Here is a 24,320-nt window from a genome sequence, read left to right as displayed (position 1 = left end):
TCAGAGAGGGAAGTTAACGCCCCGACGACCTATTAAATAGTGAACTAAAAAGAAGAAAGAGGAGGAAACAGTGTTTTCTTTTCTAATTTCTATACATCGTGTTTTAAATCAAAAATATCAATTCTATACATACGACAGTATAGAGTGAAGAAGAAAAAATAATCAATCTTGGACCGAGTTTCAGCACTAATAAATACATTTTTTACAACACCAACTTCATCTTCCTACATCATTTATTCGCATTTAGATTTAACTATATTATGCATCCTAATATAAGCCCGTCTACATATTTAGAGTCTTATTTAAGTTGAATTAAATGCTTCTGCAGCATGAGGAATGAAATAAATAATTACTTTAGTTATCATGGTATTCTTCATCAATGAATGTATTAAAATACATCCATGGTGTCATTGTTACTTCTACAATATTAATAACCTTATATATGAATAGACAAAAGCCTATTTATGGTTTTACTAAATAATTTATTCTTTGAATGTTATTTATCCTAATCATAGATCTTTGATTATTTCCTACTTTTTTTTAAAGAAGAAAAGATGCTTCAAAGATTCTCACTCCATTACAATAAGAAATATGAAAGAATTTTTATTAGATTATAAATTGTTGAGAGAACAAAAGGGGGTTTCATGGTCAAAACGCACGGTATTGCTTTGAACATCCCATGCTAGAATGTACTAACAAAAAAAGCTTATTAAATCTTTATGTGTGTATCCTTGATAATAATAGTATTAACTCTCTGCTTTGTTTTTCATAAGGGCTTGTAATCTCTTTTAACCCTCATTCACAATGATCAACATTAGTAGGGTTGAGACACACTTCGAGATCGATTTTTTACGATTCGGGACGAAATGTGTTTTTTTAGACAGATGGAAAGACATATTTCGGTCGTGGAGACTCCAGTATCAGATCGTTACCCTTTTTTTAGCATCACCCTAAGAACTCATCATTAAATTCCGTACATAAGGGGTTCTCAAACTTATTATGTTGCGTATCAACTGAGGAAGTATACAGATTTTCAAATACCACCATAATATAAAATCAGTGCAGACAGAATTATAAATGAGACTGGTTTATACCGAATTTTTCTAAGTGACCGTTCCAGACCGAAACATGAAACTTGTAGTATTGTAAATTCTATAGTTTTTTATATTAAAAAAAAGTAGGTAGTATTCCCTGTATCCAAAGCATGTCTACCTTTTGAAGGCAGTGGGTGTATTCCTCAATGAATAAATACTTAATTATCTGTATTTATCTTGTAAATATCTATATAATCACGTCTATTTTTGTTTTTTTATCATATCTGACGTCTAATACCTATATAGGTATATGTACATTTATAAATATCTCAGTAGAAATTTCACATCAGTGATGCCAAAAAAAACAAAAAAAAACATTAATTTTTTTGAATCCATTTTGTCACAAAATATGTCTGTTTTATTTATTTTTGAATTGGATTTGTTTTTCTTTTTGTTCAATGAGAGGTGTTTGAAGGCCAAGTACTCGTACGTACATAAATTGTGATATCAGATTGTATTCAATGACTTAGATAGAATAGGTAGGTGGATAAACTTTTTTTTAAATGGGCCACATGAGTCGTATTGCGAAATGACATATTTTACATTTCTATTCTTTAAATATATAATATTCAAAAAGTCAAAATATTTTATATTTATATAAGAAAACACCATGGATTTAGCAAAATTATAACCCCAAACTATGTTTTTTTGTCAGCTCTCATTTTTATTCGTTTTTATTTTTCGTAATTGTAGTCTTCTAAATGTTGATTGTTTGAATTTGAATTAGCTGTTTTATAGGCTGTTAACATTTATTTACTACACATAATTGAAGAATAGTCGGATAGTTGTAGATAATTGACTAACTATGAATTGGTGTAGTTCTGTATACGGGTACTATAATGCTACTGAAAATATGCGAAATATGGATTTTAGATTTTTTTTTAAAAATATGCCTATGAATATGCCGAATGCTTAAATATGAAACTTTAATTTTTTTTATAGTAAATGCACCCACCCCTACTCATCGTCAGATATACATTTTAACCACCTGTTTGGCAGCTCTTTTAAGCCAAACTAGTCATATACCCATTTTAACACATCTTCGTTAGATGTGCGTGCCCCATCGATGCAAACAACCCCTTTTGAATTTTTGTAACCACTCAAAGAATTTTGATTTACAAAGAGTATGTTCACCGTAAGCTTCGACAGGCATTCGATGCGATTCTGAATCACTTTTCTTCTAATATCAAGAGAAAAATCAATGCTATCAGCTATTACAACTGAATTGTTATATCTGTATTGTATTTGTCAGTAGTAAGAACAACGTAAATGATGCAATGGCGTTGTCAGACGGCTCCTACATCGACTGATATGGCCATCTATTGGTACATTCTGACTTCATATTTACACACCTTGTAGTTGTATATCAGTACAGTTAGTACATTTGGAAGAAATATTAATCTTTTATTGTAACTACGAGTATTTGAGTGGAATTGTAATTTCTCATCTTTTCCTGTAGGAGTCTGTATAATTTTTTTCTTTTTTAAATAAACACACACACCCCTCTAAAAACACTTGCCTTGATTTTAAATCTTATGTTAGTGCTGATTAACTTTTATATTTTTTGAATCTTTATTATATAATAAAAATAATAATTAATTATAAAGAGTGTTTTTTTTTTTTTTGAGTGTTTATAAATCTCAAATACAACACTAATATTTCTCTTTGATATTACAAGTTCATATATGTAAACCCTTGGTTTGTCGCATTAGGGCGTATATTAAGTCATGATTTACCACTACATACATATGTATAATATACTTTTACACGTTGCAAAGCAAACTTATTTTCGAAATAAAAATATTTTTTTACATAATAATTTTAAATTCAATTTGCATTCGTCGTTATGCTTTCGTGACTCACGTATATAATAATACAAAATTTTAAAGATTATATAAATTCATGTATAACTATTGCTGGCTCCTTTAAGATTCGTGCTGTAAATCTCATTTCATGAGAATCAATGCCTACGTTCAATATAAAGAAAAAAGATATGTGACAAAATTAACTGTGTTTTCTTTTTATGATTTATGTGATTGTATCGTGTAAGTATATATTGCTGATATAAGTCGATATTATGTTATTGTTCTTACTTTAGAAGAATAAATATGTGTTAAGCCAACACGAATACAATATTGAACAAAAATCAAGGAAAGAAGCAATGCCTATTCAGGGGCGTCCGCTCGAGTATATAAGTTTTTTGAGGAGAAAGGCTTGTTTTTTGAAAAAAAAATCAAAAAAAAAAATTTTTAAGAAAAAAATTAGTAAAATCAAATTTTTGAAGAGAGAATTTCGAATATTAAAGTTTTTCGAAAAAAAACTCCAAGAAAGAATTTCATATATTAATTATTTTTTTAAATTTCAAAATTCCATTGTTATTCTCAAATTTTCAATTTTTCGGAAAAAAAAAAAAAAAGAACTACAGATGTTAACAAGAAACATTTAGAGGTTTATGATGGATAACTATTAAATACAAAGAGATACATAGTTTAATGGGTAACATATTTTGTATGATAATGGTGGATGATTAGTTCATTGAATAATTAATTTTTTCGCAATTCTGTAAATATCATAAAAACGTTGGATTTTCCTTAATAAATCTGATTTGAACAAACTCTACTAATTTAGAATCATCTCTAGCATTATTATTTGTAGAGTTATTTGCGTACAATAGAAATTTTGCATATTTCGAATTATGAAAATGAAAAAAAAATTGTTTTTTTGTATATTAGAAGTAATTCATAAAAAGCACCAATAAAAAATCAATAGCTAAATTGTAATTATTTATATTTTAAAAAATAATATGTAAAACCATTTTTTTCCAATATTTATTTACGAAAGCAAACACAAGTTCTTCACTACTCCAACACAGGATAACGACTGATTGTATTTCCAAGAAAACTTTAAAATATCGTTTCTAAAAGGTAACCACGTTCGCCCCGTTACATCTACAGTCTACAGACTGATTACCACGTATTTTTATCAAACAGAAAATTATGCTGTCCCACCTTATATATTAAGGTCAATATTTAATAAACATATTTTGATCAATTAAAGGATTTGTGTTAAAATTTTTGGGATGAGTTAAAAAACCCAAGAATGTTAACTATAGTTTAAAATATTCATTTGATTTAATAAGCATAATTTTGTTCCAATATGTTATTCAAAATAAAATAAATTGATTTCTCATTATTTCATTGTGGCGATGAATTTTTGCTTATTTAAGTGTAATTAGGTCGACTTTTGAGAATTAATTGACGATAATTTGTGGAAGAATACAAATTTTGCGAAAAAATCTAGCTTGCTTTTTTATCGACAGATTTTATGTTGATTTTGAAAACATATTTTAACCATAGTTAAATACTTTTATATAATTCATAAATAAAATTGCATTTTATTTTTCTATGGCAATCTTGAGTCTAGTCCATTATATCAAAAAACAACCTATACCGATTCTGATGCATTGTTATATTCTTAGTTTATATCATTTTTTTGAAGATCTCTAGAGTTTTTTTGTTTTTTTTTTTTAATTAAGGCTCTACCTATTTGGATTTTATAGGAGCAATACTAATTATTTGGAGGTTAAAAAAATTTATAACAGATTAATCAGTATTGTTTTGTTTTTTTGACCTTTTAGATCCCCGTAAAAGTAATGAAGAATAATTCCTAGTATTGACATTTTTGCAAATGATTTTTTTTTGTTCCTCACTGTAGCAATGCAGATCATTTGCTTGATTTAGGAAGCGTATTTTTCTTACATAGATGTTTATATTGTTGATTCAGGTTTGTTTTATTGATGAAATATTTGACAACGATATAATTATTATGTTTATAAGTAATGATTATTATTAATTATCTAAAAATAATAATAGTTAAAAAGGATCTTAAATAATTTCAATGACATTGATAGTTGTCAGGGTCAAACATATAATTTAAGGCCACCAAAAAATGGCAACATTTGATTCTCCAATGAGGAATAGAATTTGTTTCCTTATATTAGTTTGTATATAAAGCTACATCGAGTGGGGCTGTCTAGTGGTAAAATAATTCAAATTTTTGGAAGTATAATAATATTTGATATAAAAGATATACACTCATATGGAGGGCGCTGACAAAATTATTTTCAAAAAAGCTTACAAAAGTCCATCAAAGACTTACACTTATAACTTTGCAACATTTCTCAGTGTTACTTTTCGTATTTTGCTCACTTATCATTACTTTATACTTGAAAGTAATATGTTCTTTCTGGAAGAACATAAGAATATTGGTAACAGCTTTGATAAAAACATTTATTGAAGTAGCAACTACAATTATTATATTCAACTATGATTATAGCTACCCAACAAATCATCTGTGTTACTCATTGGTATTCATGAAAAGACTAGGTTATTTTATAGTAGGACGTTCTGTTTTCAATAATTAATAACAACTGCTTTGGAAAATAAAAAAAAACAAAGTTCTAATTGTCAAATAGAAAAAAAACGCGTTCTAAGTCATATTTTGTACAATTCTACTTATAAATACGTCTATTAAATCATTATGATATCCATTGCTGAATAAATTATACTCTTTTGAATCCCTGCATAATTTTATATATTAATAATAAGTATTCACTTACCTGATTTTTGTATTAATTAAGAATGAGCATACCCATATTTACATATATACATATTTTACCGCTCTTGACCCCCATCTGTTTTACATGCCTCGTTTTGGTACTCAGGCTCATTTATAAAAATATATGAGGAGGATTCATTGTTCACAAATATCGAAAATCTCTTAATAAAAATATTGCATACATAATTATATTGTTCATATATGTACATATGACATAGATAGATGTATATTACTTACAATTAACATCTCTCAACCTTTCTTGTAAGACGGTAAATATATACATAGTCAGACAATGAAGCTAATTTCTGGACCCAAAGTAATAAAATCAAATGGAAAAATGACGATAAATTGATCATTTTTTGTTTATATTTATGTGGCTAAGCATATTTTTTTTTTATTCAACAGGGACATTGAGTGTTCCATGAACAGAAAGATTAAAGGGGAGTTCAAGATTCTGTATAGAATATGTCTTGTTTTATTATAATTTATTTATTTAGAAATAATAAATTTAAGAAAGCATAGATTCCCAATCTTTTATTAACTACTAGCACCTATAGAATTTTTAAATATATTACAACGTATACAAAGTGTTCCTCCAAACGTGTTATTTACCTATTTAATCTCTCACGGAGCACAAGGACTCTGAAGAAGCCCCTGTTGGGAACCTCTGCCCTTAAAGTCTACAAAATGTATATTATTTTCTCCAACTATAGCTAACTAAGAAATCTTTGCGAATTCACCCTTTTAATTGAATTAAAAAGAGGTTACATTCCGCAATGAAAATGATATGTTGACAAAATCTGTGCGTACATACAAAGCCACATGATGAGAGAAAAAAGGTTTTTTCCTAGCCTTTGAAATATAATCAGACATACAAACGCGTTTAGTCACATTGTTTTATTACTTTACTTTGACCTATCTTTCACATAGCAACTTTTATTGTATCTCTCAACCTTTCGTTTAAAAGTATAAATCTGTTTACAACAGCTATATCTAATAAAATGTTATATAGAGAAGGGTTGTTTCTGTATTTATTTGGCACGGATATTTGAGAGCAAATATGGTTATATAATCTTGTGTCAATATCAGGAAAATCAATCTCTTTGATTAAATATTAAACTAGTGTTCTTTCAGCATAAAAAAAGAAATGTAGAATCAAATTGATTCGTATATGTATTCAAGCAGATGGAACATTAATATTTTAGATTTTTTTTTATATTTCTTAATTCACCATTGTTTAATCCGAATAGCCAAATAGTTGAATATTTATACACTTGCAAATATCCATTTTTTTAAACATAAATATAAATAGATATATCATCTTTTAATTAAATTTATATTGAGACCTGATTATAAGCGTATTATCCTAAAATGGATTTACTTAAATTAAGTATGTATATTTGAAAACCATAACCATTAATATGCATAACAGAAAAACTTAATTCATTATTCTTAAAAGGGAGTCTGGATTACTTGTACAATTGTATTCTTTCACGAGTAATATTCGTTAAGCCATCTATCAACAGATTATTTCAATTAATCTTTAGAAGCACTTAAAGTACTAAAAATTAATCGTCAAATAATTAAAAATTGATAGATTGTATATACTTGAAAGGGCTTCATGAATAAATTAAAGGTTCTAAACTATATTTGACATTATTGGGTATATCCCATCAATTTGAAGACAAAACCAATAATTAAGCGAACTATGCCTACTAAATATTTGGTATTTATATACAATGAATACTTAATTATTGTGTTACGATCATAATATCGTCAACTAAAGGATATTACTTTTAGGATGTTTTTACATTTAGTTTAAACAGGTTTGTCGTCATAACAAGAACATCACTCCAGCATAAATTTATTTTATCCATGAACAGTAAGCATAAAAATTTTTAGTTGACGATATCATAATAATGAATAAGTATTTATCTAATATACTTTTAAAAACAATTGGATATTAATCAATTTCTCCATTTTCGTGGAAGATTATTTTTATATTAACTCACAACAAAATGAAGGACTTTCATAATTTTGAATTTATATATATTATCACATATTATTATTCCCATGATATTTTAATCCATCTATCTGACATTACTATTTGTTTCATGTTTTGCAAGACATAGATGCTGGCTGAAGGTGTCAAACCCTGTCATCATTATTAAGGATTTATCCCTTGAATAAGAAAGTCAATTAAATTTCACTTCTCTCGTAATATATTTTGGCAAGCAAACATCCCAATTCTTCTTAGTGTGTTATATTATTATTACATGCATAAGTTGTACCTTAGGTTAATTAAAAATAATTGACGCAAGATTTTTCGTGTTTTTCTTTTTGATCATTGGAGTTATAACCAAAATTTAGTTTGAGACTTTGAATAACGCATTATGGTATTTTATAATAACGTTATATAATGGAGTAAATAATATATTAGATAATAGTTTTGAGACTCGGTCCGAAACCGATTTTTTGGTTGGTTCAGTCTTAAGTGACTCTTTGTGATTAATATGGGGCCGTATTTCCATTCAAGCCGAGATTCAATTTATAGAAATGTTTTTTTCCTATGAAGTAAACCTCACTTTTTCATCATTTTTTCAAAAAAAAACGGACGTTGGTCCGATTAGTTAAAATTATGATGGTCTCAGACCGGATCCCAACAAAAATAGTTATCTAACGCTATTCTATGGTTTTTGTTATATTGAATTCAATTTTTATATGAAAATAAGGAGAAGTGATTCAACTGTTATTCCATGATCTTTTTCTCTCAATTACTATTCCATATCAAATAACTAGAGCATATGTGTAAATATATTTCATAGTGGCATATTTATTATTAAAGGATGAGGAAATTTCATTTAACACCTATATCAAAGTTATATAATCTTATTTTGTGTTTTGGGAGACTTTTGTCTGTCTTTTATATATAGACTCCAAAACGCTTGTATAATTTTTCCCATTTGATTCCCTTAAAAAACTACACTGAACATTTGGGGCATTGTTAAATGTAATTTTTTATTCAACTTTAGTACTTTTGTAAAAGAATATAGTATACAAAAATGATGGTCCTATGGGAAATTTGATATGCCTTGTTTGAAAAGTTCGATAACTAGATCTACATTAGTTTTTTTTCAATTTAATACAGGGAATATTATGAAAAACATGGGAAGATAGAGGAAGATTGCCCCGTCTAAACTCTCACACAGCATACACTATTGATTTTTTTGGCTTTGATCAGTAGAATCAACTTCTTTTTCCACAAAATAAATTTTTATAGTCAAATCTAAGGGTATCACACAACGATATATAACTATTGAATTTACAGACGCCCCAAAGATAACCTGGCAGATGGGTGAACAAAAAGTAGCCCATTTTCCGCTTATTAGTAGCAATCATAAATAACTATAAACAAGAAATACGGATACATATCCCAAGTGACCACGAAAAAATACTTTCTCTGAAAGGTAAGCTAAGGATATTTAATAATCTATAAAAAAAAGATATAATCAAACACTGGTTGCCTCGAAATGGGTGAGTTTCAAAATGAGTTACTTACAAAAGTTTCCAAAAAAATTGCGGTTTTTAGTACGCTTCAGATATTTATAAGAAAAATAGGAGTTTCCTTTATCCGTATTTGAGCGTATATGTATCAAAAAAACATATGACGATCCAACCCGGCGAGTTCAACTTATATAAGACCTGTAGTACTCGAGTCCAGAATTGAGTCATTTTTTCATGTACCATAAGGGCTCGGACTTGACTAGAAGTCGGAACCATAAGGACTCAGGCTTAACTCAGAACCATGTAAACTAAGAATTGCAGTCGTTCGGCTATAGTACTCGACTCTGGGCTCAAACTTAACATGGACTTGAAACCAAATGGGATCATACTTGACTTGAATTTAGAACAATACTGACTGTATCTATAATTAGAATGTTGACTCCAATACAGTTCTCGTATATAATAAGGCAATATTGAGAGCATTTAACTTTGTATTACATATTTGTAAAATAGATTTCAAGGGATGAGATAGTAAAACTAATGACTTAAAGTCTGTGAGACTTTGATATAAGTGTAAGATATATATACTTATGTTGGTTCATAGGCATTATCATTTAAATCTTATTCATTTCAACAAATGGAAAACTCTGTCTGTGTTCTTTTCCATAACTATATACATATATACACAAATAGGCAGAAGCGTATAATAGGGCTCAAGACTTATGGTATGTGTCTTCATATACCTATGTAATATTTACCACCTTAATTACATAGAATATATACATATATATGTAATTTTTTAAACATTCATAATTCGTTTCAAGGCTAAGAGTGGAGAAAAACCACAAAATTTTCTCATTTACTCCATGATTGATCCCATAAGATAGTCAATATAATCAGATATATTATGTATGTGTATATACAAAATGTGTGTGACGTCATATGACAATGAACATGTTCTATTTTTAATGGATTTGAATCTCTTAAGCAGACATTACATCTTTACATATTAGTAGTAGAATATTTTAGCATATACATAAGCTGCCACGTATTTTAAGTCGGTCACTGTACTAAGAGTCATATCCAGTTTTCAAATTTAGAATTTTTACCAAATAGAAAACCTGGTTTAAGAGATTACCTGCACAAAGCAGACATTTATTCAGTTTTTAAATACATATTTGACTGCACTCAATAGTGTACATATATTATTAGTGATACGCAGTTTTGATTTTCTAAGGCTCCTGTAACTTTTTAATTATTTAACTCGCCCGAACACAACGTATTATCTTATATACAGGGTCTATATGCAAAAAAGTCCAGTTTGCGCTAAATAATTTATGAGTGAAATTACGGGAAAACTGGAAATGATATCATAAATTTATTTTAAAGTTATCCAAAACTAAAATATTTAGATTCAAAATTCAAATTGTCCACCATCTGCGGCCACACATCCCTCATGATGAAATCGGAAGCTTCGGCATGTTCTGACAATTTTGGTGGAATCAATTGAAGCCCATTCCTGAACAATGCAAAAATTTTATTCAATCATACAGGGCTCCTCTCAATACCGTCCCAAAAGAATAATCCAGTGAATTCAAATCTGACGATGATGCCGCCCAATTCTTCTTATACTATATTTTCTTTAAGTTGCCCTAGCATCATTTTTTGGGATTTGTTGCTCGTATGGCATGGAGCTCCATCTTGCTGCGAAATATGTTCCCATTAGTGTAATTCTAATATATACTGGACTATTTCCCTATTGAGTTAATTGAGAATTTTGGATTGTATTCCACTTATTACATGAGGATATAGTCAAATTGATCTCGGTTATTTGATTTAACCAATCCTTTTTGTCTTGTGACGATAATATCTGAATATTTTCCAGTCCTGAATCCGCTCAGGTTCTCCGAATTTACCCATCACAAATGACGACAATCCCTTCTATTTCAGAAGGAAGAATTTGGGGCAAAGTAAATATACTAATTTTTACCTTCTCTCTCCGACATTTCTAAATAAAATGACCTCAAGCTTTCGCCAGTTGATGGACAGCGTATTTACACATCAATTGACTTCATTTTGGTTGTATATTAGCTCTTACTTTAGATACAATGTTCGCAGAAAGAAACCGGAATTTTTTGCTTATAAATCCTGTAAATACATAATATATTATTTTTTACCTTACATACTTATTCAATAAATTCCTTTAAATTCAATGTATTTAATTGAAATTTAGAAATTTATTTTATACAAAATCCTCATAAATCTTTTCACTTATAATAAAACTACTTTCTGTATATTTATTTTTTTAGTGTGACTTAAGGTTTGAAATAGAACCACAATTTATATAACAACTCGTCATTTAAATGGAAAAACCCGTCCCTTTCAATCATACTTTCTTTTATTTTCCAAAAAAAAAGTTTCACATCCAATTTTGGATTACTTTTCTATATTTGATAAAAATGTTTGAAAGTGCAGTCTGTAGCAGAGAAACAAAAGAAAAAGTTGACTTGCTTAATTTTCTAGTCTAACGTGTGAGAGCCCTGGAATGAAAACACTTGTATATCAAGAACTACAACGTTTGAAGTGTTAAAATACTTAATTACATTGTGATTAACGTATTGATTTGTGTTGTAATCTTTATTTTAATCTATTAATCAGATATTGCATCTTTACATATTTACAGTACTGGGATATTTTAGTATACATAATGATAACATATAATACATCCTTATTTGTACTTTAATAAATAATTAATCCATGATTTTTTAACCTTTCAGGAACACGTAGAATCATTTAGTTTCAATGCACGTCGCATTGCAAGACGCCTTGCTCAGTTTGTTGGGGTTTTGAATACTGAAGAAGTTTCTTATCGAAACGAAACTCTTCGAGACGTTGCTACAAAGAATCGTAGTAATTACAGACGTTTACGAAAGGAATTGGAAGAGCTCACGGATCGTGGACTTCTCATGCTTAAAAGCTTACAAAGACCAGATGCAAATGTGATGCAAAGATTGGCCGTCCAAGTAAGTAAATTATATTGAAATATTAGAGTGATCAAGCAATTTCTTATTTCATCCTGCTCTGATTGTCAAGGGACTTTTTTATACATACATGATATGTCTGGTTTTTTGGTGTAAGGTGTCATTAGTACACCCGTGATTCTTTTTTGGCATAACTTTTAAGCCCTTTTCCCTAAGTTGCATGGTTTTTAAATGTCATGAATGATAATTTTTATTCGAATTTTATGGAGGATTATCACATCTATCATGAGTGTACACGTATAAGTGAAAATATATATAAACTTTTCTTAAGTGATTAAAGGCAGTCATTGTGAGAGGAAATCTTCCTCCTATGGTATATATTCATAAATATATAGTTATGAAAATTGCATGTATTTTAGCAAGTTAAAAAAAAAAAAAACTCAAAATCAACATAGTAACCATGATAATTTGAAGAATGTTTTCAAGGAGTGCAGCTTAAAATAAACAAGGGCATTCACAAGAGTTAATCCAATGTCGATCCTCAATTCTACTCTGATTATAATTCTGCAACAAATCCTATGCGAAATTTATTTGGACACACGAATATTCAATCCAATTTTGTATATAATTGACTGTGGTAGAAAATGAAGTTTACTACTCGGGAGTTAAATAATAACGACAAAAGCTAAGAAACTAGAATTTATTCTTCCGATTACCAATATAAAAATTTAAAAAAACAGAGCAAGCTGAAAATATACGAGATATGCATTACTACATATATATATACACGATATATGTGGATACCCACCTTTAAAGTAAAATTAAAATTTGTGTTTAAAAAAAAAAAAGATCCAACGTAAACAGAAATCATACTTCATTTATATTTTAAAGTTTTGTTTTTTTAGAAATAAAATATGAACTTATTTGTGTTTGTTCAATAAAGATTTTATGAATGCTATTTTTATAAGTCATGCTCGTGTTTTGACAAAAAAAAAGGATTAATCAATTATTCATTTTTATATTTATTGTCTTTTTTGCGAGAGCAAATTCTTGTCAAACAATATCCAAGATAAACAAAGGATGAGATTACGTCACTTTTAGTGAGACGAAATGTTATTCATTTATTTGTTGTCCCTTAATATATTAAAATGTTTTCGCTAACATTATAAATTGGTTTATAATTGAAGGCAAGCTATATAGAAGAGCTCATAGTTGATATTTTTATCATTTTAAATTAAACAAATTTCTAATTAAAAAAAAAACTTTAAAAAACTTCATCAAATACCTTAAAAAAATAAATATGAAAATACATCACATCTGTATTGAAAGTTACTTGATGTATAAAAAAAAGTGATATTTTAATAAAATTTAATCAATTAATGGTTATGAAAATCCCTATAAACGGTAGTGTAAACTTGTAGCTTAGTATTTTCCTTAACATTCATAATGAAAGGGATTATATTCGTATAAAACTTGGCTGTTTAGCCTTCAAGATGACCAACATCTTCAATGCTAATATCTTATGTAATAGCTTTATTACAGTGTTTTAGAGCTATCAGTACTAACTGCAATTACTTTTCCTTCCCTTCCAAGCTATAAACATAAAATAAATGGCGAAACGCACCTGTTAGATTCCTTGTCTTATTAATATATACTTTGCACGCAAGATGTCGCTTTTTATGATAACACCTACCCATTTTCAGTCATTTCCCCGTATGATGTATGTAACTTTTTCACCTTTTCGCAGAAATTCACATTATATAACATTCATGTCTACTCGACACCCACGGCCTATTTTTCTTTTTTTTTAAATAAAAGATGTATAGTATTTTCCTTTCAATCTTTTCATAAATTTTTATAAGTTGTGTCTTGTATGATTTAAAGCAGCTGACTCTACGTATTATCAACTCAAAAATGTATTATATAGAATTCGTGTTATTTTATACTCTCTATATGACTATCATGATCCGTTAAATGATAATAAAGAATTGGCAGTGACCGTATGTTGTTGATTTGTTTTTTCAAATTTTTCATTTGCCGTTTGACAGTCGAGGTTGAGAGTGGGTAAAAAAGCTAGTCGTGATGCCTAGGGAACAAAAAAAGTTATAACATTGGCAACTATGTTGGTACAAATATTGATTCCGTAGTCTTTTTTAACCACTTGATAAAATTATAAGCTTGCCCAACTCTAACAAAGTAAAACCATTCAGGAACATACATTTAAAACCTTACGTAATTAAACATTTAATTTTGATACACATGTTATATAGTTGTACAAATATTTATTCAATCAAATCAAAAATGGTGTATTATATATGTACATAAAAGAATAATTATTAATATATCAGTGGAGTCACATTATTTACGCCCTAATAATATTTGTTGTTTAAATGATTCTAGTTCTTTTTTTTTCGTATTCATTGTTTAATTGTTGAAATAGAAATGCCTGATTTTGTAGCAATACATTCATTTGTTTGTCTCTTTTTATAAATAAAAAAAGTTAACAAATGTACTACCATTGGGCATTCAAAAAAGTACATCCATATACGCAAAGGTATGAAACACCCACGTAGGATTTGATAGTCTACCTTTAAAGAGTTTCATTGTATACGTACTACGTACAATATTATGTATGTACATAATAATAGTTAGGTAGGCAAAGTGATTTGTTTTTACAGCTAAGATTTAAGAATGATGAAATGATGGTGTAATTCATTTTTTTCTATTTATAGGTGCTATGCAAACAACTAGATCAAGCTTGGACATACTTCAACCGCTCCTGGAAAATGCAAGATCATATCTACGTACAATACTTAGAGCTTAATACCTTTCAACATCAGTTTCGTGAGTTGGCGAATGCCTTTGCTGAAAATGAAAGGGAGTCACGGAGTATACCCGTCTCTGGAAATACAAATGAAGAAATAAATGTGGCCCTAGATAGGTTGGACTCTTGCGTTCAAACTCTTGCAATAGATGGATCCAAGGCTCGTGATCTCGTTAAAGTAGGGCAGGAACTCCTTGCAGATCATAACTTTGTGGACTGTATTCAACCAAAATGTACGGAGTTGAAGATCATGTGTCAGAAATTGGAGATTCTCCTTATGGAAAAACGGCGGATCCTTCATAAATTCCTTGATTTAATGGACAGCGTTGATTCTATGAACAAATGGAGCTCTGCTGCCGGGGATCATCTTGATCGGAAAAAGTCTGTGGATGAAACTGACCGAGATGATAATATTTTCTCTCTTATTCGTCAAATTGATTACCTATTATCAAAGTCACGCGATTTGAAAATACGAACTCGAGTGGATTTTGAGGAGCTTTTTGACGAAATCAAGGATCTTATGTCTGCTCAAACACTTTTTAGAGTAGATGATGCCTTGGAACAATTGGACTCTGTTACTCATAGAGTCATTACTCGAAGAGAAGAGCTACGATCTCAAGCAACAAGGTAAATATAATTATAGGTTTAATTAACTTTTTGTTCTGTTTTGTGTACTTTAATACTCCCTTCCACAATTTATTCATCTTCCTAGTGAAGGGGGTTAAATCACTCCAAGCTCAATCTTTAATTTCCGTATTTTTATTTTTTTTCTTCTTGTGGGATGTCATTGTTTTTTTTTATGGATAAAAAATATTCTGAGTGCCTGTGTGAGGTATTAAGAAGTCATGTATGTTGAGAGGATTATACTTCCTATATCCTAGAAAATAAATAACACTATCATATGAGAACACTGGTGACATATGACATACAACATGACGTTTGTGATCATATATTTGACCCCTTTTTGTGACTTCCAATCAATTTTAATTGTACGAATGTTTGATTTTGACAGGACATATCCGGTTTCCCGTTATACAATTATTTAAAACATATATAATTGTTACAAAATATTTTCAACTCATAAGAATGAGTGGCTCAGTCATTCCGAACTACTCAATATGAGTTGATTTCCCAATTACTCATTAATTATATTTAAAAATATCATTGAGAACCCTCTAGGGCATAGTAAGTTATTATTTGTATATTTCTTATTTGACTCCCTAACAATCCAATATCAGAGTTTGATACTATTTATTGGAAGAATTCAATTCTACTTTTATTTTAAGTTAGCTTTACTACTCAAAATCCATTTTTTCCAAAATCTCGAAAAAAAGAGACAAAAAGTTTTTTTGTTTTGATTTCATAGTAAGTTTAATTCTTTTTTACAGCTATTATACAAATGTTGTATCTACAATTTGTTTGATGTACATGAAAATGTACCTGTTGCAATTGTTTTGTCTTGCAAACTGTCCTCAGTATCTTCTAATCATATTTCTAAGCAGTTTTAATTGTCATTTAAAAATGTATTTTGATCCATTTATATCGTATAATAAAATCCTAACTTTTTATTAACGGAAATGAATTTGCACCATTTTTATATTTAAAGCATTTGTGGTTTGAAAAACAAATCATATTTATATACATACAAACCAAGATTTTGGTCAATAAAATGCTTTATATTCCAATTTCTGAAAAGAGTTGAGATACTCAAGAGGGTTTAATATTAGTTAAAAACCTTGATTTGATTTATAAGACTTAATTTGAGTTCGATATTGTCCTTTAAATACATTAAAGCTGTCAATGTAATGTTATTGTAATAATCCATTTAGGCTACTTTAAATGCAATTTAAGGCTCCTCCAATGTATAAATTGGAGTTATTCGTTAATAGACATTATAGATAATTCATTCAAGAACATAAATAAATAAATAAAATGATTTCAGTTTGTTTTTGTGTTAAAAGGTGCCACTTATTTTTCTGAATTCCTAAATAATTTTTAACAATGAATGACTTATTATAAATAAGTTGTATCCGGGTTTGTTCCTTGTTTTTTTTCTTTGCCATGAGAATTGATGAATATCCTTGTATATACATTAGTGTGACAGGCACTACTATTAGCAATTAATTAATTGCTCTTTTATGGGTAAAAGTATCTATAGTCACTAGAAGAAGGAAGTTATTACTATAGACTGAAGTCCTTGAACTCTGTGAATAATTTTATTCATATTATGAAACTACGTAGTAAAACTCAGACCGAACCAAAAAATGTTCCCACCATTTTAAATGAATTAACGCAGTTTTTACTTCATTATAATACTGAAATGACTTTTTTTCTTAATTAAATATTCGGGTTCTTTGATTTCAAGGAGTATGAATATGCAATATAATACTTATAAGTATACTCATAATGAACCTGTTGTATTCCCAATAGCTAGAAATGATATTAAATATTTTTCAAAAATATAATTATTAATTACTTATATTTGAAATGTTTTTTTCTAAAATAACTATGGAATGAGATTTAATTTTCTTAAACTCGTAAATAATACCTACTAGGAACGTAATGGATCCTTAAGTTGAGGCCGTTTTTTTTTAATCAAAATATATTCCGTTTTTAATAAAATTCTCCCAATTGTACATGTGAATTGCACAATAAGGCATGAGGTAACTAAAGTATATATATATTCCACAAGGTGGTGGGACAGTCTGTAGCTTGTTATTTTAAAACATGCTTAGTAATATACAGCTATATTTCTTTATTAATCAATATTATTATTCAAAGAGCTTTTTATTCTTCTTGGAGTCGTTTTATTTCCATGGAATATGGCACCACTCGCTGAAGCCCTGATAACAAAGTAATAAAAGTTAACAGCGCTCATGCCCAATTGTATCCTCACACACATAAAAATGCGCTCATTTTTACTTATCCACAACTGAGCTGTCCTCCCTAGCCGTCTTGCCCTTCTCTTTGTTTAGTACAAATTCACAAACCGGTTTATTTTGAAATAATTGTTATTTTTACATATTGTGAATAACCTGCTTTAATCATATTAGCGGTTGGCGAATTGGTTCGAGCCTGCTACATCACTAGTGCCTACTATAACAACCAGTCTTGACTGACTATCCCATTCTTCCGTAGTGTAAGCAAATAATATGATTTTTATTAAAAAAGAAGAATATCGAGGAGAGTGGAGGGTAAGGTGTGTGTGGCAGGGCCAAATAAAAATTATTCATAATATACATACATAAATACTTGATTACAACAGTTTGAATAATAGGTATCCTCCTTCAACGTCACGATCTCTAAAGGCTATAGTTTGAAGTACATAGTACCAATGTTGAATATATGTATACATATATAAATTATCGTATTTTTTAGAAGAGTGGTGGTAAAAAAAAAATATTAATGAACATGATTTAAATAATAATGACCTGGCACTATAATTATACCTAATTTAACAATACAATCAAAATGTCATCAGACCAATTTTGGAATCGGTTTTTTAATCAGCGTATGAGTAATAATATTCTAATGATTTTAGATTCCATCTTTGTACATAATTGCTAGTGTTGAGACTCTGGCGTAGACCGATTGCTTTTTTGGTTGGATCTTAAGTGTTTTTTATAGATCGATATTTCTGTGGAGCCTATTGTCTAAAACATTTCAAATCATGAACCTATTGACCAATTTTCTTACAGTCCATTTCATACGAGTTGTACACATAATGGTGTTACCTCTTTTAAATAAAATTTACTCTGCATTTTGTTGTCAACTATCAATTTTTCTGCTTTTTGTTCTACCAATGGGTGATAAGTTACATTAGAATTAACTCTTGTTAAAGCACTGTGAACAATTATGTTGTACAAATTCCATAGTTATGAAGAAGTGGCTAATAAACATCTTTCTGTGGCCTTTTTCCCCTCCTTATATAGCAAAGGTTGTGAGATACAATAAAGGTAAAGACTGGTATATAAAACACTTTAAACTTCATGTGACGTCATTATAGAAACACATATTACGTCATCAACCATTCTTACGAAAAAGGTATATACCGAATTTTTAATTAGACCATTTTTTATGGGATTGATCTAGACGTAATTAGTTTGATAACACAAAAATTAGTTTAGGATTTCCTGACCGAGCCTTTCCTTAGATAGACTTACATAAACACACATCAAATCCTTTTTTGGCCCATTAGTGGGATATTCTTTTAGCACATTCGTCAAGAGATTTGAATTAAATTGTCATTGTCATGTTTCACAAATTGATTTTCCAATCCATAAGTCATTTCGTCACAATGGCTTAGTAAAACTCCATATAGAATATAGAAATAAATGACATGGTTTGTCTCACTTCCTATTAAAGCCATAAGCATATTATTTCTAAAAATAAGTTGAACTCACTGTTAGGAATGTGTTGTGAGGATACAAGATGATGTGAAGATGGAATTCATTCACAGGTATGTACTGTATGCTGTATCTGCTTAAATAAATATATTTATACTTGAATAAGTTAGTGTCGCAATTCCGCGGAAGAATTATTTGTATCATTCTAAATAATAATAATTCCATGTAAGGATATAATATTTATTGTATCTTGCCAATTTCTTTGAAGAAATAAGTATTTTTAAATTCATATATTTATTTCGATTATTACTCTACGTACTGGTATTGGGCCAATATAGAAGCACTATTCATAGTGAATAGTGATAGATGGACCTGTAAAAAATATTACCTTAAACAATTGCAAGACTTTTTGTTGTTGCAAACTGAGCTGTTTTTAAAGGTGTAGTCAATATTATTTCATTCTTGAAAAGGGACCCTCTAAGTGAAAAATGCATGTGCTTAACAATGAGTTGAGTGATAAATTTAATTCCCTGTTCGTCAGAAAGTTTCAAAGAATTGAGCATCGACATCATAGAAATTCCTGTTGATATTTTTACTAGATACAGAGTGGTATTTGTATTTATTTCCTTCCTCAATTAACAGTTTGCAGCTATTCTAATAAAGTGTCATTATAGCTAAGCTCCTTTTCTACCAAACTTTTTCAAAATGGTCAGGGTTACGAGGCTCAACTTTGGTTTCTAGTTTAATTTTTTTTTAGAAAACTGACATGTTATAATTTTTTGTAAAGTTCCTGGGGTACTGGCTCATCCAGAACGATACTATACAAGATTTATACTAGAATCGGTACGTGCATAACCATTAAGTCATTTTAAAAAATAGGCAAACCCTTTATTTAAACAAAAGAAAGAACAGCAAGGGTCTTCCATTTAATTAAAAAAATCATCAAATTTTTAAACTATCCCCCCCCCCCTTACAGAAATACTGCAGAATCCCCATTAAGTGAATTTGAACTGCCCTTAACGACATTTTGTTGTATTTTTTTTATAGTATTTATCCACCTTTAATAGTTACTAAATTCTGCTCCCCTCGCCAATAACAAAACAGTAAGTACTGCACTGATACGTATAAAGATTTCACAAATGGTTCTCAATGAAACTTTGCAATAGAATAGATTGAGAACCATTATCCCAATACATCAATAAATACCAGAGCTTTAAGTGAAAAATGTTAATGTCCGATTATATTAGATAGAGTAGTGTAATAACCAAGTCTGAAATTATGTAATAAAAATAATATGGTAACTCTGAGAGACATCATATCAGCTCATATGCCGTTCAGTCATCTTTTTTTTTACTTTTCTTGGCTTTTTCATCTTTCACAGCATTTTTGGGATTTATTTTGGGATATTGCAACCACGAACAGAGTAATAACCAAAAATCATTTTGTAACAAAAATGTGTATTTTGTGCATATTTTTAATGCTAAGAATATGAATTTAAACATTATTAAGCAAATATAAAAGTTTGTATTTTTTAGCATCCATATTAGATTATATTCGAGTCATCACAAATAGGTGCATGCCTATTCTAGTGTTTCTGACCAGTGACTGAGTAATTTGAATTAATTCTACCATACCTTTCTTTAAATATTTATGAAATAATAATTTTCCTTGCGAATGTATGTCCTTAAAGGCACACATATTAACTCATTGGTAAATCTTCCTTGTTTTATCTTCCTGGCATGGTATTTCAAAGTATTCCCTCCTTCACCCCATTGTACATTCATTAAAATGTCAAGATGAGCCTTTTATACATATCTATGCTCAACCATGGATTTTGTCAATGATACAGATTATTTAGGGGTTAAAAACTGATAGTAATTTGTTCGTCAAACGGTTCTATATTCTATTTTAAAATTAACATCTGAGATCCTAGTAAAAATAATTAATTTTGACAACTGCATAATTTTTATCATCATCATGATTGCAAGGACTTTGAAAACTAACATCATTGTATTTCTTTTCTGATAATTCCTAAATTATGGATTCAATTTGGTTAATAGTAATTGCCAGTGATAAAAGGATTTTATTTAAGCTGTTCATTTTTTTTCTTTTTCTTTTGATAGTACATCACAATTAAAAGTGATGTCACATGTTTTAAATTTCATAAATTGCTAAGGTCAAAAATATTAATTGAGGGTGAAATAACTTATAGAAATGACTGTGTTCTAGTCACATTTGTGTTTGCAATGGATGAGTAACTAATAAAAAATTGGAATGTCATTGTTTAAACTCCCACTCTGCTTCCATATCTCTGTTTCATATTTATCCTAGGTGTTACATATAAATAATAGGAACGCATGCAAAATATTCTTTGAAACCTCGATGATAAAATTAAAAATTGCTAAATAACTTTGGAACTTATAAAGTATCAAAAAATTAGGTACAGGAACTACATTTTGATATCAAGAATTTATATACATAGAAGGTGAAACAAAAAGATGGTCATAAATGAAAATAATACTATCTACCGGTATGTTAAAGAAAAAGAAACCATAAATGAATCTAGTCACCTTCACAATTTGAAAAATGTTTTGGAGGAGAGAAGCTTATGACATTTCATTAAATTAAAATATGACTATGAGAAATAAAAATAAACACAGATCCCATTCAATATAAGTCAAGGACATATAAACTAAAATTACTCAGATGTCGATCTTCAATTCTACTTTGAGTCCAACAAGGACTTACACTTATAAATCCTTAGTGGTCCTCTCTGTCATTTATGAGTAAACACATTTGTGGTTGACACTTTATAGTTTATACATATATTATGTTATCTCCTCAAGAATGAAAGAATAATGAGAACACCTGGTGAAAATAAAGAACATATGTTTAGGTAGCAACTACAAAAAGACGGGTCTTCTTCCATTATAGTATTATTTTCATCTATGAATGAATATGATATACAAAAGATATTACAAGGATATTTCAGTCTATGAGGTTGATAAATACTCGAAGGAAGTAACAAAGTTTTAAAGGCAAAAATCAGAGCCAAAAAAAAAAAACAGACGTCTGCTGATTATTGATTGATTTTAATCTGCCTAAAATCAACCAATTTATTTAGCTATGGAATTATTTATAAATGAATGTAGTCAAAAGTTCCAGCTTCATATATAGATGACTCTATTATTTTTAAATCACCACATTTACAGTTAGCTCAAACCTTCAAAAGAAAGCTGTCAATTTTTTTTGTTTTAATTTGACACTGCTTCTTGATGGGAAAAAATACCGCTCAAGCTAAGCAATTACTTGAAAAGTATTCAGGGGACTCCACTTTATCAGAAACAGCAATTAAACGTTGTTTGGCGTACTTCAAATGTGATTGTAGAGATACCAATGATGCAGAACGCTTCTGTATCCGCATTACTCTCCAGATTTGTTTCCCAACGACTACTGGCTGTTTGCATACTTAAAAAAATGCTTGCCTGCAAGAAATTTCGCCCCAATGAAGTGGTTATCTCTGAAACTGAGGACTATTTTGAGGCAAATGATAAAGAGTTTTATAAAAGTGTTAGAGTGGCACAGAATGATTGTTGCTCTTAATGAAGACTATATTGATAACTTTGAACCCAAAAATAAATATGTTATTTGTAAAGCCCGGAAATATTCAGACAATATGCTGTGCATGCTGTGGTATTAATTGATTTTAATCAATGTATGCAGTCAGTGTCCTGCAGAGAGTATAATATTAAACCTCACATTAATAACTGACATTTCGTTTATATGTATTTTTTAAGAGTTCTTAATATATTTTGTTATTGTTGTTGAAAAATATATAAATACATATTTATGTTATAAGAACCGGTTATTTGAGAAAGTTATGATATAATACAGATTAAGAAAATCCTAAGAAGTAAGATGTTATATGTACATATATTCATTTTTCCCTGTAGTAAAATGGATGTTTTTGCAGTTTTATGGAATAAATTGAACCAAGATTGAGGTCCGCCTCAGTCCAGGATTCAACTTTCCCCATTCATTTTCCACGTCAACACTTATTTATATATGACTGAACCTATCTAAATATGTAGCATTGATAGTCTTATGCGTAGATTTGAATTTTAGATGTAATAATCAACCAAAAACAATCAATGATTGAATTTAAATATCATCAATAGTATTAATCAAGTTCTCAAATATTTACCAAAAATATGCTAATTTAATTCACATCGCAAACAAATACAAAATTACAGTGTTTATTTTTAGAAAACGTTCAGTCTGCAGTATTAGATGATGTCATAAGTCATATGTCCTACATCGTATTAATTTGTATAGCAGTATAACTGAGGCTATGGATTAAATTAGTCTTGGTATATCTGGAAAAATACTTATTCAGGGGCTATCATTAGTATGTAAATATTTAGTTAAATATGGGGTCTTCAACAACACTATAGTTAACTAGAATATCTTAACCCAAAATTGAGTCTTGATTACATTTGTGTTACGCAACTAATTATCGTATATTTCTGTTAATAAAATATCTTGAGACGCACCTAAAATTTGACTCTTAAGTAGTGTTGTGTTAGTCTTCTCCAGTTCACTCAGTCTTGTCCAGTTTAGTCCTACAGATCAGTCCTAAAAACTTATAAAGTTCGGTCCTTGATGATGCCAACATCAAATTTAATGATGGTTCCTTTTTTTTTTTAGTGCTGACAGTCTGAAGGACAGGTCCCAAGGACTGATAGGTCCGGTCCTAGGACTGTACTGAACTTATAAGCCACTAAAATTCCCTGTCTTTTGTTTCTGCAAGCCAGCGGTTGTGTGGAATTGATGAACTGTGAAAATCTTTTTGTTCGAGAAAATTTTGACAATTTACCCATTTCCATTGACCCCTCGAGCCTCCTGGCTTTCAATCCCTCTGTTTGAAGGTGGTGTGAGGTCCTTGTGAAAGAAA

General features: G+C 29.3%; 1 protein-coding gene across 1 annotated transcript in view; it reads left to right on the top strand.

The window, feature by feature from the left end:
- LOC121119732 (guanine nucleotide exchange factor DBS) overlaps nucleotides 1–24,320 on the top strand; it is a 56,974-nt gene that overhangs the window by 9,172 nt on the left and 23,482 nt on the right. Inside the window, exons 2-3 of the mRNA XM_040714491.2 lie at nucleotides 11,993–12,238; nucleotides 14,929–15,647. Of these exons, the coding sequence (XP_040570425.1) occupies nucleotides 11,993–12,238; nucleotides 14,929–15,647 (965 nt within the window). The remainder of the gene's footprint in view (nucleotides 1–11,992; nucleotides 12,239–14,928; nucleotides 15,648–24,320) is intronic.

Source organism: Lepeophtheirus salmonis, chromosome 6 (assembly GCF_016086655.4).
Source record: "Lepeophtheirus salmonis chromosome 6, UVic_Lsal_1.4, whole genome shotgun sequence".
In the NCBI taxonomy this organism is placed as follows: domain Eukaryota; kingdom Metazoa; phylum Arthropoda; class Copepoda; order Siphonostomatoida; family Caligidae; genus Lepeophtheirus; species Lepeophtheirus salmonis.
Note: the sequence above shows the minus strand (reverse complement) of the source record. Positions and strands in the feature narration are given on the sequence as shown.